An 18,014-nucleotide genomic window follows, 5' to 3' on the forward strand; every position below is an offset into this window, starting at 1 on the left:
TGGCCTGTGATTGAATGGAGGGAGCATATAGTCTCTCGCATGTATATGGAGGACCTCCAGACAAATCAAGTCCCTTCCCTTCTGTGTTTATTTAGTGTGGACGGCCAAGGTGAATGAAACAACACTATCAGCCACAATATTGTTCTGACTCTTTGTAAATTCTTCCTATGTAGACGGTAGAGGTGGTTCGCTGTGTTCCTCCCGAGTTTCCATCAAAGACAGAACTCATATTTGAAGACTCTTCAGTATGCTGAGTTTTGTTATCATCATCTCTGAAACAGACTTATTATGTAATGGAGAAAAAAGTTTAAGACAAAGCTATGGAGCTATATTAACACAGTGTGTGTAAACTTAAACCAGCTTTTTTATGTATGAAGATGTGTTACTAGCATGAAGCTACACCAGTGAAAAACTGAAGGAGTACGATCTCCATTACCTCAAGCATGGAAGGACATTGGCAGCCACAGCAAAGGGTGATTATTTTAAGAGCTCCCTGTTTAGAAGTTGGAAGAGGTCATGATTATAAAAGGAAGGACTTCAGCTGAGTCAGTAAATCACTGCAAGGTGGTAAACCCATGGTTTCTATGTACCTGGAGTATGGAGAACAGAGAAATTGCATCTCTCCATCCTGAATCCTTCTTTTGGGGATTCTGTTTAGTGAAGGTGTTACTTGCATTCCTTTATTTGGAATGGGGATGTCACACTGGGGATGTGACTCTCTTATGAACTGAAATCTGGGGAAAGGCCTAGTCTACAGAAGGTGGAAAATGCAGTTGGGTGTGGTGAGGAGATGGACGTCCATCCCAAACTACTGAGTCCTCCTAGGAGGAAGGGCATCAGGGTCTCAGCGGTAGGCAGGGACCAGCTGGGCAGAGGTGGAGGGTTGAAGGTAGCCCTCCAACTGATGAAAATGATTGAGGAAGGATTATTCTACACTGCATGAGATATTGCTGGAATGTTCACGGATGAGATAGGTTAATAAAGCTGGTACCTAATTAAATTGTGTCCTTTCTATCTTGTCTGTTTTTCTGTACATCCAGAACAGTGAAGGAGGAGTGAAAAAATTACTTAGTTATAATTAACATACTATCAGCTAGTCTTGGAGTGGCGACTTTAACAGAGAAACTGACAAATTAGAAGAGCAATGCTGTTTTTTAACTATTTTATTTTAAAATATTTTCACAGTTAATTTAAAAATGCAAAAATAAAATAAATTATATTTTGTTCATGATTTCAGATATTAAATATTCCTACCATTAGAAAAATTACTGTGACAACATGTTGTTTTATCTATTTTTCTATACTTGTTAATGGAATGTAGAGAGTTCTAATTTGTGACCCTGTAAGCTGAATTATGGGTGTGAATAGCAACTTATATTATTTTGGTTGTACCTTGCACAGCATACCCGCAGAATTAAATCTGTTATCTAAAACTGACAACTTTGTCTCACGCACACAGTTGGAATGAAATACAGCTAAGCATAATTGCAACTCCGTCCATTATTCTGTGCTTGATTATAGAGTTTGAGTTTGTTTGTTTTTTTGAGGAAAGTAAGTTGATTTGACTCATGAGAAGCAGATATAAGTAGTATAAAGTACTGTTTAGTGATTCTTCTCCAATGGTTATATGTTGTATATTTAAAAGCTTCAGTTCCTATTTTAGCTCTTACTTTTTAAGTGTTTAAGAGGTAAGATAAAGTAAACTTACCTGTAGTTCATTGACAGATAAAACCTACTATGTTTTCATGCAGTATTTTGATAAAAAATTTCTTCCAGTACCTGTCACCTTTATTTTATCTTTAAAGGTCCTTGCCTACACGGAAGGTCTTCATGGAAAATGGATGTTCAGTGAGATTCGGGCTGTTTTTTCAAGACGTTATCTTCTCCAGAACACGGCTTTGGAAGTGTTTATGGCAAACAGAAGTAAGTCTTTGTTTATTTTGTTTGCATAAAAGCATGCTAGTAGTTATTTTTCATGGTATTTATCAATCTTTGATTTTAAACTCTGGGCTTCCTTTGCAAAATGTTTATGTTTCTCTGCAATAATGCTTACTTTTGCATGTATTCATTGCATTTTATATTAAAATATTTGCTGGCAAGCCATTAATATGGGATTTACTTTCCCTGCAGTAATGAGATTGTTTTATAAAGACAAAACATTGTAATTGGTAAATTCTTCAAATTTTTGATAGGAAATTTGCTTTTTTGTGATTTTACCCCTCTCTTCACATTTTCTGCAAATATTTAAGTGAAATATCTGCTTTTTCAAACCTTTTCAAAACAATAAACACAGGAGTGAATGATTAAATACCTGTTAAATTTTTAACTGCTTAATTAATAAAGAATGAAATTTTTATACTGTATAACACCAAAATCTCTAGGTAGCTCTTTTGCCTTATGAACAGCTAAATTTATTATTAGCAAGAAATGCCCATTCACACAGGTATATCTTTCTTTATGTAAATATTTGTTGCCCACTGGAACTCTTACCTTCCCAGCTCTTGGAGCACATTTAGTGATCAGTAGAATGAATTAAGCCTTCTTCCTACAAATGAGGTCTCCCAGATAAATGTAGTAGAATTTGAACATGTAATGACTTCATCACTGAAGTCTAGCACAGCTAGTATTTAACAAGGTTTTCTACCAGATGCCACTGAATAAAGGAAAAATAAACCCAAATGACAGTGCTTTGTCAGTTTCCTGGGAAGGAATTTTCCTTTTGCAATTCTAAATTGAGTTAAACTAAAAAGGACCAATTCAATAAATAGTATGCATGGATCCAGACAGTTTTCTGTATGAAAACATGCTACTTTGAATCAGAATCGAGTGCTTGGTGAGGTGCGTCAGCAGACTTTTGCCCTGAGCAGTTCTGGTGTAAGGTTTTATTTCAACTGGAAAGAGAGAGAGAATTAATCAATGTCTGTGCTTGTGTGTTTTAATCTACCAGTTATCAGACCAAATATTCAATCTACTGAACAGCTTCCTGGCCTGATAAGAGATTATAGTTAATGGTAAATCATACTTCTTCTGAGGTATACCTCACTGCGATCTTCTGCAAAACTGGAGTGTTAGTGCCAAACATTAACCAGCTAATGTTTCATAGTTATGAAGCATGGCAGGAGTATCTGTTCTGACTTGGATCTCCAGGAGGATAAAAGTGTAACTGAATTCTCTTCCAAATAAAATCTAAAAAGCATTTTAAAAATAGATTCTTGTGGATAAACAGAGTTCTGCAGATGGCTTACTATTCCATGATTTCTCTTCTTCTTATAGCTTCGGTTATGTTTAATTTTCCTGACCAAGCAACTGTGAAAAAAGTTGTGTACAGCTTACCACGTGTTGGAGTAGGAACCAGCTATGGTTTGCCACAAGCCAGGTAATTTAATTAAGATATTGTATATTCGGTACTTATTATATTATATAACTGTAAATTATATTTAAGGTATTTTAAAATATGTCAATGGTAAAATATTGTTCCTGTCATAAATTTCTAGATTTTCTATTTTTAGGGTAGTTGGAAAAACAATACTCTCCACTTAATATATAGTCTGTTATTATGTAATAGAAATAAAAATATTTTAAGTAAGAATTTTTAAAATCTTTGTAGGAAATAAGTACCTTCCAGTGAAGGACCAGAATAAAATGTATAGCTTATCTCTTCAATTTCTGGGTTTTAGTCATGGACAAATGGTCATTGCTGTGATTAATTTCATGCAGGATATGGGAGTAAACTTGACTGGAATTTGTGTTTGCTAAATTAAAATTATTTTTGTTTGTAAATTTTCTCATTTGCCTTTTGTATGAATGTATGTGGATTTTATTTCATTGTGCATCAGCATAGTGGTTATTTTGCACTTTCCAAATTCCTTCCATTCTTTATTAGTATGATGATTCATCCGCTGATTAATATGGTGCTTATTCCTCTGTTTCCAAAATTAAGGTGGAAATACATTTTGAAAAACACCAACTGAGGTTCACATTTAGAGATTTTCATATTCTATGGAGAAATACAGTTTTTATTTGATATCTCATGAACATTAATATCAAATCCACTTATGGTCAGAAATATGACTGGGAATTTTCAGATCCATTGCTATAAAGGCATTTATATTTCAGTGAAGGCTAACATAACCTTCATGTGTACTTCACAGAGCTGAGGGAAAATTTTCTGCCTCCAAATGTTTTGTTCAGAAATGTCTATTCAAAACTAAAATAGTTTTTGAGAGTGCATCACCAAACCATGAAGAAAGTTTTCTCAGGTTCAGGATGAATTCCTCATCAAAATCAAAGAAAAATAGTAACAATAAGAGAGAGAACAGACAGTGGGAAGTTCTCAGAATATGATGCCTTGGGTTCAGATGTCTGTTTGGCTGGACGTGACCAAAGGCCAATGATCTAATCATCAGTGTGTTGCCTGGGATGTGTCTTTCTTTAAGTGGTTTTCTACAAAGTAAAACTTCAAATTGTCTTTGTTTTATCCCAGTGCAGAATGTGGGAATATTCAGAAATGTCAAAGCATTTATAGGACTGGCGAACGATTTCTTTCCCAGGTGAACATGCTTCCCTGTCATGAACTCAAGAGTCTCATGATGCCTAAGGCTTGATCTCCTGAATGTGCTGAAATCCTCAGGCAAACTGCCAAGTTCCTCAAGTTTTCACTAAGATCAAGGGGAAGTTGAGGCATCTCTTTGGAAGGTGCATCTTGTTAACATTTGCACTGCTCTTCCAAATACTCAAATTAAAGCTAAATGGAAAGTAATAGTATTTTTTTCTGAAATAAAAATGGCCACATGTTCTGGAAAAAGCAAAATGCAAATCTCTCAGTCAGATTGTGTGACCTTTTTTACTTTTGAAATTCATATCCTTTGTGCATTATTCAGTGAATAATTATCAAAAAAGTCTGTTGATAAATAATTATTTAAAAAATGTACAGCTTCATTATTATAGGCAGTTATTTCTATACCTTTTTCATAAAAGCTCAGTTTGAATCAAAAAAAAATTTTTGGAATTTCAGTTTCTTTGCACCCCAGGTTTGTAGAATCAAATGCATTCAGTTTTTTATCTTTATATGTATATCTACTTGCTTGTTAACCTTCAGATTAAATCTGGCGTATGGTAGTGAAGTTGTTTTTCTTTCTCGTTTGTGCCTAATCACTTTATGATTTATGCACAGTAAAGATCCTGTAATCATAGTTCTGCCTTTATTTCTGTCTACGTACTCTTTATTGTCTTCAGTAGGATTGCAGAGGAGTAACTGATGGAAAAGCTGGCTCAGTAACTGCTCTGTAGTTAATATTTTGTTGCTGTTAGAATATAGTTTCCCTTCCCATTAATATGTTGGCTCTGAAATGCTATCAGGAATTTTAAAATTATGTTCATTTGTATCACTAATGTAAGGAGATACTATGCTGAGCTGTTATATTGAGTAAAATGCTACTGTTTTTAAATAACCAGTTTTTCAGACTAAACTGTACTTAAAGAATATTTTAACAAAAGCAGACCTTTCTGATTGTTTTGCTTAATTACTTAATTAGTTTTATTTTAGTAAGTAATTTTTTTCTCTGATGTCACTCTGATAAAAATTTAATCAAAAGTTAATTACATTATCATAAAGAATTGCAATTCAAGATAGAAACATTCTGAAGGAGTAAATGGATTTTAATGAGGTAAATGAACTTTAAGTGCATTTCTGTTTTCATGGAGAAATCCTGTGTTTAACAAAGATGGAAGAAAACACAAGCAAAAATTAATATTTATGATCTCCTAATAGCACAGAGGATCAGAGCCAGGAGAACTGGTATCTCTTCCTAAGACTGCTACTGACCTGCTGGTTCGAGCAAGTCCCCAGTCTGCCTGTTTGCTACCATTCCCACCCTTTGCCTATTTAAGGCTTTGATTCAACAAAGTATTCAAGCATATGCTTCATATTACATATTATTATAGTAACTGCTTAGATTCATGAAATAGCTGGGTGCTTAAAATTAGTCACATGTCAAAGTGTTTGGTCTGGTTTAATAATCAAATTCATCTAACTCTGATATACTCAGTTCTGTTGTTCCTGAAACATGTTGCATTGATTGTAGTGTCCTTATGACCCTGTCATATGATACAAGTGAGAAGATAGTATTGTGCCTTTTATTTAATTTATTTCTGGAGTTTCATATGATTCTGTGTAGGTGGAGTAATATCCCCATTTTTACAACACTATCAGAAGACCATGTTTTTAGGGTTTTAACAACTCAGGTGTGATTTACTGATACGTTTTTATTGAAGTTAATGCCACGGCCTGGAAACTGTTTTAACTCTTTTAATACCAACCGTGAGCTGCCTAATTGTTTTGTAAGCGTACAGAGATCAAAATATTGGTAAAAGTTACAATTACAGTGTCGTTCTTCACTATGATACATGTGCCAGTACCTTGTGCTGAAATTCTGTGGGCCATTAATGCGTTAGATAAAACGATGGCTCCAGTTATTGAAGGGGAGAAATACAAACGGTGAGGCTGCTTGCTGAAGGGAARCCTGTATTTGAGCTGGTGTGGTGACTGAAATCAGTGCTGGCTCGGCGCTGCGGCTTATTCCACGTTAGCAGTTGGGTAATGCATTTCCATGCCTCCGTCTAGCTGGTTCTATAGGCTGGTTTTGAGGAAGCCAGAGGGCTGAGAAAATGAAGAGTTGATGTCATCAAAGCATAAAACCCCTTTTAGAGCTTTGATTAAAAGCGAATATTGGCTAGTCTCATGCGAGAGACTATCCAAAGCCAGCGACTTCCAAACCCTTTTTTCTGAACGTGAACAGGGGCTGCACAACACAAAACATCCAGCGGATGCTAACATTTTTATGAGGTACTTAGAGTTTCTTTGTATGAGATTGGATTGTGGCTAAGTGATTGTGAAAGGAGGTGGGCCATATTCCACACAGAGGATATATAACATCCCTACCCTCAACTAAATGTCATGAAGTGTTTAGTAAACATACTTAAAGCATATAAAACTTGAGAAATTGGATTATCCCCTTGTACATCAGAGGGTTTTCTGCTGTTTCCATATGGAGTTGGTATTTCACAGTTCTCCAGAAGTGAAGAAAGCGCTTTCATTTTGTGCATCTTCGTATTTGTGATGCCATATGGAAAGAGAGGCATGGTTTGATCAAAGGCGGGTGGATTTAGCAAAACACAAAACAGTGGGTCTTCCTCTGTTAACTGAAACAAGCAGGTGTGGAACCAATTTATTGTGCATAATTTTTTCCAGTCTCTGCTGAAATAACTGAAAATCTTTCAACCACCTTAGATATAGAGAAAATAAGGAGCTCTTAAAAATATTTTGATTTTCTCTAAAGTTCACTCAAATCAGGAATTCAAATGTAAAGTCCAGCACTTGACAATTTATGCAGTTTTAAGACTCCCTGGGAGATTGTGGGCAAAGTCTAAAAGCAGTTACTAAGTTGTACTGATGCATAAATGTTTCATCACTGGAGGAGCAAAAAGGCTATGACAGAAATGCTTTGTAAATGTAACTATCTTTGTTAATGGTACTAATTTCTGCATTTATTATTTTGCATGTAGCTTTAGTCATAGTTTACTGGGAACAACATATCTTTGAGCATTCCGCTGTAAAACTAGTTGCTAATCTATAAAGTGCAGTATAAAGTATGATTGTATATAAATAATTCTTTAGATAAATTGCTCAGAAGATGCATAATAGAAACAACTTAAAAAATATTAGTATTGTCTCTTGTGTACTGGTAAAGTGTATGCACTGTTGGCATCTTAGAGTTCACTGAAAAATAACGATAGGCAAACTGGCAAAAACTTATGCTTTGCTGTTTTGGGTAAGTATAGAGATGAATTTTGGGTAAGTATACAGATGAATTTTGAGAAATTACTCAGTATTCACAGTCTAGAAATATTACACAGTATGTTAGTGGGCATCTGAAAGCTGAAATATCTGGTGTCACTAGTTACTCTTAACACACTACATACATACATACATACATACTATTATGTATATATGTTTTAAATCCATGAATAGGATAAGCTTTTGGGATCCCCTTTTTTTAAACAGGTATAAACGTTTTCACTAGTTGGATCACTTTATGTTTCTGTATGTTTCTTATGTTTCTGTAAAAAAGTGCCAGAGGAGAACTTCTTCCAAAGATTTCCCCTTTCTTTTAAGCAAGGGCTATTTGCTCTAGAAAAGAGTTGTGAGCAGTGAAGCTATTTCTGCTTGTTTTTTTGCAGATGTTTTTCTTTAGTGCATTTTAAATGCATGTTATTTTACCAACAAGAGGCTGTGTATATGATAGGTAATCTAGAATTTGGTGCATGGTATTTGGTTATGGTGCTGTTTTCAAACTGAATATAAAATAGCTGAAATTTTGTGCTTTTATCTTCCTTGGCACAGTGTTTGGTTCTTTGTCCCTTACCCAAACATACGATTTTTACAAAGTGCGTGGAAATTATCTTTGAAACTTCTACTCCTCTTCCAAATTCAAATGAAATGCAATTCAAAAGTTATTACGGAGAGACAGGCAGATGGACATGTGAGCAGATAACTGAATAAACCTTGTTTCTTTCGGAAACCAGGCTATAAATAGAAATCTTGGAGCTTATCGGGAGATAGGAAGGGATCAATGGTAGCTGACCATGGAGGAGGTGCGCAAATTGTGGAGTAAATGTCTTCAACCCATGKGCTGGAAATATATGGTACTTTAATCCATCTATCAGTCACCTTAATGAACTTATCTCACTATATCCTTTTGAAACAGGGAAATGGTATTCCTCTTTTATTTCTGTTGGACAGCCCAGGCACCAAGAGGTCTGCAGTTTCTTTTGCTTCCAGTCTTTTAACCAGATTCAAAATAAAATAAAACACAAAAAATATTGTTCTGAATTATTACAGTGCTGTAGTATTGGTAAAATAAAATACAGATTTTAATTTTAGTCATTTCTCAAGTAAGCATAATAGTGTCTTCTTGACTTCATTAAATGAAATAAAAAAGCCTCTGAGAGAATCTGAAATTAATCACACTAATAACATTGCCCTACATCTTAACATTTAATGAGGCTCTTAAAATAATCATTCTTTAAATGTATTTCTAGGAGAATCTCTCTGGCCACTCCCCGACAGCTTTATAAATCCTCCAACATGACTCAGCGCTGGCAGAGACGGGAGATATCTAACTTTGAATACTTGATGTTCCTCAATACCATAGCAGGTAAGGCTTCTGATTCTTTAATCCTTCATAATATGTTTATGTTTGTCAAAGTCTTGAGTAGCGTGACTTGATGGACTACATTTATCCCTCCAGAATTCAGCTGTAGCTTTATGATAGATTCTGAAACATGCACATTAAATTTTATCAGAAAATGCACARCCTATCACTGAGACTTTAGATTCATGTATTGTTGTGGAGGTTGTTCCTTGCTCTCCTTCTGCCATTTCCTCTGCTGACAGCTTTGTCTGAAACTTTATTGGAGTCAACAAACCATTGCCAGAGAGTGTCTGGAAATAATAATGGGAAAATGTAATTTCACTACTTCATCGTTCTCAGCAACAGCAACTAGACAGCAGAATAACAACAGTATTCTGCCTAGTACAGATGTCACCTGGATTGTGGTATGATTCGATTATAGCATCTTTTCTCGTTTAGTTCTTTGAACTGAAATATAATATCAGATTAGGTATTTAAAATGAGAAATAACTGCCACAAATCCATTCTTTATTGGCAAAAGAAGAGTTTTTCTGGCAATTGCCGTTAATTAAACATTCACAATGGCATTTTTGTTTTCTCCTTTCCCTTTACTGCAGAGGTATTAACCTCTGCAGTAATTTTAAGGGTAAAAAGCAGCAATTTCTATACTATAGACAAAGATTTCTCAGAGTTGTCTAGTATTATGACTCCTGCCTTTAGCACACATGCTGCTCATGAGCCTGCCCAGAAAGAGATTTTCTCAGACATCTCACACCAGTGAACTTTACTTTGAAGCCCAAATTAAATTCCACCAGGCATCACTTTGTACTCCAGTGTTACAACTCTCATCTTTACCTTGTCCTGACTTTTATGCTCGAGGTTATCCTCAAGCCAGACATAAGACAAATGTATGCGCAAAACCCAAAGGTAGCACCCAAATATTCTGTTACTCTGACCAGTGTGGACACAATCACGGCACTCTTCCCAGTACAGCAGGGGCAAAATTCAGTAGCTGTCAAACCAATCCTTCTTTGAACCTTTCAGCTTTTGCCTCAGTGCTTATATGGTAGTCATCTTCCACGTATCTGATCTCACAGACCTTAATAAATGTGTCATCAAATTATCCCTGTGTGATACAGAAGTGCTACCGCTAAACAGTTGGAAATCTGAGAGCGTGTTTACCTTGTGCAGTGGAGCACGGAGCAGGGTCCCTTAAGCTACCAGAGACCTGTGCTGGAAAGCCCCTATGGTGCAGTCCCATGCAGGCACACCAGCTTGGTTCCTGAGCATTATAGCCACAGTCACGCAGAGTCCTGCCTAAGGAATGAGTCCTGCTGAGAGTTTATTACCTCTGGCGCAGTGCCACAAGAAAGCCACCATCCTGCTTCTGGACACTGGCCTAAGTGCAGCCGCTCTGTGTCTCTCGCACATCGCTCTGCAGTTCTGGTTCTGGGGAAATGCAGGCAGAGCCTTGCAGGCTCCCTGAACACCGCGTTGGAGAGTTTCCTGGAGAGCTGGGAAGCTAGGCTAAGTCCCCTGAGTCCTTGTGCAGTACATTAGCAACGAGACTGTCCTTCCCTTGTAATTTCCTTTTTGTGTATTCCTTGCTTCTGTAAGCACTGAACTCTTTAAATGAGAGTAGGCAAGAGCTGAGCCAATTTTTGATAAATTACCGTTCATTTTTAATCAGCTCATTTATTTTTAGGTACATCACCAATGCATCCAAACATGGAAGATACCATTATGTCTGAAGTCAATTAAGAATTGCAGTGGTGCTTGCACTAAAGTATCCATCAGTAAACAAGCTTCATCCATAAGGGATCACTTCAGAGTATCTCAGAGGTCTCAAATTAAATATTTTTTGACCTGTTGTTAGATATTAGTGCTGCTAGGCAGGCTTTCTAGCCAAACACTTGGGTAGTCACATAAGGCAAGTTTCTCTTAATGTCATCTGGTGTTAGTCACCTTCCTTATAACAGGATAGCCTTCCATTTGCATTCCAGGTACCACCTGCTATGTGCAAAATTTGGAGGATTACTGACTTACTTTTCTTTTTTTGAAATATTAAGAAGGCTGCAAACCACCTCTTGTCTGTGAGCTCGTACTGTTTTTATTGTAAAAGCTTGCAGCAGCTTGGTCAGTACCTTAGCAGTGTCTCTGTGACTCAACACACCTAATTTCTGGCAGATTTTTTCATCTCAGTCTCACTGGTAAATCTCATTCTCTTCATGTAATCTCACTGTTGTTTTTCATTGTATAAACTCATTTTTTCATTTTCACAGCATTACCTGTGCTCTCTATCAAGCAATACATAATCAAGTTCAAATTCACATTCAGATTTAGGTAAAAGTTCATTCAGAGGCCACATTTACTAAATGAGGGGGAGATAAATTTGAGTCTCCAAAAGAAATTCAGCCTAACTCTTTATCTCTATCTTTGATTGACTGATTTATTTTGTAATATCATTCTTCTTTTTGATGTTTTGAAGCCACATGGATTAACAAATACATGTTTTCTGAAGGATGAGCAATATGCCRATTTTTAAAAGTTTTGGAAGTGCCCAAAATTTGTTATATAAAAGTCAATACCCATGCACACTGTTCTACTAAGATGCGAGCAAGGTTTTGAGTAACATTTGGGGAACTTCTCCTTATCACAAAGCATATCCGTTATTCTGATTGTTATTTCAAACCTGTCTGCATTACTTGGCTAAAGGATCCTTCCAATTTCTGTATTTTCTATTCCGTTTTCATTTTCCAAGAAGGGTTTCCTTCCAAGACTTCCAAGAGCCATCATGTAAGGTTGGGAAGAAAGTTTCACTGTACTATCTCAGAAAACATTTTGCAGGAGTACCTAAGAGAAGGTGAGGTTCTTGGGTGCCATGGCAAACTGTATCATTGCAGCGCTGTCAGCCAAAGTGCTGTCATGTCTAATAATGTTCCAGCAATATTAGTGAAATAACAGATCCTGCTAAAATCAGCTATGACTACTCTATATAGTGCAAATTTGTTAGGAAATTAGAATGGCCTTAAATGCAAAGAGCTTGTAAGAAAACGATTGCTGTGCTGTATTGTGTATGTTTGATTTCTGCTTCTTTATTTTTGAAATTTGTTTAGTAATGAGACTGTTAACATAAAAAATATATTTCAGTTGCTAACATTATTATAACATCTGCCTTCACTGATGCTGTCTCACAGAATCTCATGATGTTTTGTTTGAAAAAGAGAATAAAATTTATCCTTGACAGCAGAAGTCACTGCCAACTGTACCAAAAACTGAACGAAAGAAACAAAAGAACAAAAACTCTGAAAACAATATATGAGAATTAATACTGCCTGAAACCCAGTAGGAAATTATAGCCAYGTCAATGAACTTTTTATTCTAGTTTTGAACAAAACCTAAAATTTCTAAGTTTTTCACAGAAGGGAAAGTCCAAAAATTATTTTTTGGAAAGTCAGCCTTTATTTTTAGCTGTAATAAATTATGTACTTCAGCTAGGATGCTGACTTCCCAAAACTAAGGAAGAACTTGGGGAAATGGCAAGGAGTCTCATCATAAAGTTGATGGCAAGCCAGTGGTCTGCCCATCATGCATATGAGCTCCAGGCCCAATGACAGTGGGGAGAGCTTCAGAACGTAAATGTGTGGTAGAAAGCCACAAGCTGTTTCCGGGCTCCACCATCATATGGCATGATTTGGCCAGGGCCTGAGGTCTTGGAATCCGCAGGACCCAAAGCTGTGAAGCAGTCTGAATGGCACAACTGCTTTTACAGCTGTGCCTATATTTCTGTAAATCTTCTGTTGAAACAAAGATATTTCTCCAAAATTTTTACCTTACAATGAACAGGCATTGTCACCCAAATATCACCTGAATATCTCTACCAGAAATACACTTACACTGCTGGAAGCAGAGTACCCCTACTTCATGTTGCCCTTTCATTGAAAACATTGGGACTGATAACTGTCCAGATGTATCTGTGTTAAACAGAAGAAGATTCTTATATCTGTTATAGACAGGACCTTCAGCAGTCAAAAGAAAATATATGTTCTATTTCATACAAAAGCTTGAAGTATTGAATATATTTATGACACCCTTCGGTAAAAAAGATATACTGCCAAGTAAAGACATGCCATGTATTTTATTTTCTTTCTTCTTCTGGAAATGCAATTTCCAAATACACTTTTAATTATACTCCTTTATAATGAGATCCTATAAGAATTTTGTCTTTAAAAGGTACAACCTCTTTGCCAGTAATTGTTTGTGTCAACAGTGATGGTCTAGTTTTAGACTATAATCATCTGTTTAAGCAACATCATCTTGTTTAATACCATTATTTTTACCCATTGAGAAATATGTGCACCAGCAATTTTTTATCTGTGTCATCATTTATCTCGGACTGGCTTATTCAGCATATCTGAGCCGTAGCTTAGTCACTTAAGAAATGGGGATGTTTGCCAGATTATTTCCTGGTAAGTTATACATAGCTCCCTCAGTTGTTTTTTCTTCTCTTCCAAAAAAAGTAGAGTTCTACTAAAAAAGAGTTTTAGTATGCCTTTTGCCCATTCTTTGTAGCTTCCTTTCTTTCTACCATAATGTTTAATTGGTGTCTCACCCTTTACAAAATAGTGAGAAATCATTCATGTTTTCAGGTGATCCTTTTTTGAAATTATTCAAGTAGTAGCCTTGAGAGAGACACATTCACAAGTGAAGCTTCTGACACCAGCTCATTTCTTTTTTTGTGACATATGCAACTGGGTCCTTTCCCACAAGAAGTCCCCTGCCTGCTTGCAATACTGTTAATTATACAGACTGGTTGGGCTCTGTGCAGTAGAACCAAATATTAGAATCTGTCCTTTACACTCTCCCTGGTTGACCAATATGTCTGTCTTGACAAACATGGCTCCTAGCTATTCTATAATATCCTTAATCAATGTTTGAAATACCGACGTGTCCCCTTGGACAAATTCTTCTTTCTGTCACCCTTTCTTTTATCTTTACATCAGCCTGTTGCCACCTCTGAAACATGGCCCAACTTCATTTTTGTTTAACTCTGTTTCTGCTGTGATCCTTACTCATAACTTAACCGCTGTCTACTTCAGCTATTACAATTCTCTCTCTCTAAATCACTGCTTATCCAAGGATATATGATTTCCATCACTTGTGCTGGCCTCATGTCTCATTGTAATTTCAATTCAAAAGTGCTCTCTCTATTTTCAAAACTCTCTAAAGTCTTGTTTCAACCTGTTTCTCTGGCCCTCTAGCCAACTATTTTCTTGCCATCCTATTCTGTTTCTAAGGTCTTCACCTCTTTCTTGCCCTCTTTTCTGACTTGAGTGTATTTCATCATGTTTACAGCTTTGGATTTTTTTCCCAAAAGTAAACGCTGCACTCTGCTACTTATCAATCAGTCTCAGTGTTACACTCTCTGTGCCCCTGGTTTTTGTCCTGGTTCTGCAGACATAAGCCTTTCCTGGCCAGGCTTCCCCCTCCTCCTACCTCCATCCTTCTCAGCGATCCTTTAGCTTTGAAGCCTTGGCAAGAACTATGATTATATTAATTGTCCCTTCTTCAGGCACATAGGAAAAGGCCAGATTACATGCGAACAGCATGTGTGTCAGCTAAACACTTTGGATGATATAGGAGAAAAAGTAATTTTTATTATTCTCAGTTGCAAGGTTATTGAAAAAGGTACTTAAAAATTACCGCACCACAGTAAAGGAATCAGGAAGAGTGGGGACAAGGGGACAAGCAGTCATTTTGTAATATGTTTGTAGTGCCCGCTTTTTTGGTTAGAAGTCTAGTTTTGAAATCTATTTCCCTGTACCTAACTGATTTCTGCTGTTTTTTTTAACTGCAATATATTAAATATATGTTTGCATTTGTATTTACTGGAATTTTAATTCTTTTAAATCCTACCTGCCATAGCTTTTAAAAGAAGTGGAGAATAATTATATCCATAATTTTTATAAGTCATTTCTTGTAGTGGAAAGGGATTATTTTTAAAGGTTTGTGGGAAAAAATGACATCTTCTGGTAATAAATTCAGACCAACTTCTGCTCCCTCCTTTTTTTTTTTGCCTGTTTAGCATTTTCCACTTTTTTACTCTGTGATGTACAAGCCCTCACTGGTTAATTATGTATATATTTAGCTACTGCATGTGTTGGGCTTATTATTGTCATCTAATTAGATGTAACTCGAACTACTTGCTTCTAGAAAAATCATTAAAAATTCTTTCCTAATGACCTAGAGATGACAAAATGTCTGTAAAGTGTGAAGAAGCAGACAAGCACAGGAACATCGCTCTTAAAGAGTGTTAATCCAGATGCTGCAATCATCTAATTAAACAATATTTTGCTGTCATTAACATTTTCACCAAGGAATTGCAGTTATAATTTCTTTGTCAGCTGTCTCTAGCTCACTTTACCTTCAAAACTAAAGTGCCATATAAAAACATTAAATTGGATGGTTTAATTAAAAAGTTTTTTTTAATGAAGAAACATATCCAGTATTTCTGAGATCTCATTTACTGTGCCTCAGTTTTGTTGTTCAAGTAGATTAGTGTCATAGGCTTGCAATATTTAATATTCAGCCTTTAATATTAATCTCTGTAAGCCTAGTTGGTGAAAAATCTGAAGCTTCTAAAAAGGTACAGTGACTACCAATAGCAGTACAGGTTTATGTTTTATATTTATTTAGCTAAGGAAAGAAGCAAAGATTCTTGCTAGATGCACCAGGCAATTAATGAGATGGCCAAGTACGTTCATCTCTTGGCTTTTTACTCTGAAAATAATCATTGTAAAGTCAGGACTGATCAAGAGAATATTCCTTATAAAGTTAAAACAGTAATATTTATGCATGTTTAGCATTGGGGATTTGCAGTCCCATAATAATCCTAGATGACTGTCCTCTGCTCAGATAACCATAAATATGTGGTCCTGTCACATCAGGTACATGTTTGGTCTCCTTCCACATTTTACACTAAGGCTTATATTCCTGACTCATTTTTTATTTGTGGATATTAAAAAGAAAATTATTGAATTAAGAAAAATAAATGACTAACTTTTTCCTAGACAACTTAATGGATATCTTAATAGTTAATCTATTCATAAATAAAATGTAGTTTATAAATTTTGAAGTAGGAGAGAAGTACATACTTTGTTTATTTTATCATAAGACTGTGACTGTATTTATCGAATACATTACCCCTAAGGCTCCATATTATGTAGCTTATCCTAAGCTAAGAGATAAATGACTTCAAATTATTTCTCATTGTGGGGTAAGAATGTGCACCCAACAGGTACCGCAGTGTCCTCACATGCAGTTAATTCTACACAGTAAGTTGTTCATGTGTCCATACTGCACATAACCTATCAAAACCACATAGCAAATCAGAACTTGTGTAGTATAGCTAGGCTTGAGGTTGTTTTTTTCTTGTGCTAGGCACATATTTGTTATTTTCCCAATATGAAATAGGAACAAAAAGTCTAAATCTCAGTGATTAAATATTGAAAGGAAATTAATGAAATGAATATCAGAATTAAATAAAATCTCAATATTAAAAATTTCAATTTGAAATAAAAAGTCACTTTGGACAACCTAAAATTTCCTTTTGAAAATGTTGCAAAAGGATGTTTTCACCTTTACAGATGTTTTTTCAAACTATTYTTAATTCAAGATCTTTTTTACTGTGAACTCTTTCCCTAAAAGTTTTCTTGATTCTGAAGAATCATATTTTTTCCTTATGCTTTGCAACAGACTGCCATCACCTCAGTCATTCTTTTCCTGATTCTCAGATTTTTTTTAGTCTGCTGTCTACATTAACATATGTATACATGTCCACTTGTATATAAAGTAAATGCTTCAGTAAACTATAGGAGAGATAAATGTATACCATAATTAAAATTATTTTCTTGCTTCCAAAATATTATGTGGACTTGTTTTTTCTTGTACTTGGATCACTTTTTAGGAGAGGAATATTTTAAAGGTCTTCATTTATAAAAGAACAGCAATGTATTAGAACAGGAATACAGAGAGTTCAGAAGAAAGCAAGAGGAAAAGTTCTATCTCTGTCCCAAATTCCTTTTTTTTCTTTTTTTTCTTTTGGAGATGTTTTTGCACACTCTTCTATTAACTTAATTAGAAATTGTGATAGTGAGAAAAACRTTCATTGTATATATTGCATATATTTGTATAAAGGCCATATTTTAGAAAATCCTAAATTTGACRATCTTGAGAAACTTTACAAATTGTATATAATTAATGCCTTGCTGAGGGAGAAAATATTATTCTGATTTGACAGACATGGAAAATGTGGCAGCAATATCTTACTTCAAGATTTACAGAGCCAAAAAAAATAGACAAAACTATTAATGTTTTGCCAGATACCACCTTTCTTTTTCCTTCTTCTCACACATAAATTTTGGTCTACTTCTTGAATTAATTATTTGATAAATTCTCATGCAGTCCAAGAATAATTTTGAATTCATTCATTGTTGATATTGTATGAGAAATATTTTTGTTTCTACCTGTATTTCTTTATTTGTATGTCATACACAGTGCTGGTATTACTTTTTTAAACTAAGTTGTACTTGCACCTAAATTACTTGTTTTATATTCTTGTGAACATTTATGTGTTCAAAGTGTAAAAATGCGAACACAAAACCGTTAACAATATCCGCTTTTTCTGTTTTCAATGAGGCTCTAGGTACAAAATAGAAACATGCTGCTTGTTCATCAAATCAGCTTCTRTTGAAAAAATAAGGTGTTTGTAGAGCAGTGAAAGTTTCATATTTCATTAAAGCAGAGCTGATTTTTGTGGAGAAT

At 35.4% G+C, this 18,014-nt stretch overlaps 1 protein-coding gene across 1 annotated transcript in view; it reads left to right on the forward strand.

The window, feature by feature from the left end:
- NBEA (neurobeachin) overlaps positions 1 to 18,014 on the forward strand; it is a 191,588-nt gene that overhangs the window by 85,057 nt on the left and 88,517 nt on the right. The window contains exons 4-6 of the mRNA XM_026076072.1: positions 1,806 to 1,923; positions 3,274 to 3,376; positions 9,100 to 9,215. Coding sequence (XP_025931857.1) covers positions 1,806 to 1,923; positions 3,274 to 3,376; positions 9,100 to 9,215 — 337 coding nt within the window. The remainder of the gene's footprint in view (positions 1 to 1,805; positions 1,924 to 3,273; positions 3,377 to 9,099; positions 9,216 to 18,014) is intronic.

Source organism: Apteryx rowi, unplaced genomic scaffold (genome assembly GCF_003343035.1).
Source record: "Apteryx rowi isolate R43461 unplaced genomic scaffold, aptRow1 scaffold_425, whole genome shotgun sequence".
Lineage (NCBI taxonomy): Eukaryota > Metazoa > Chordata > Aves > Apterygiformes > Apterygidae > Apteryx > Apteryx rowi.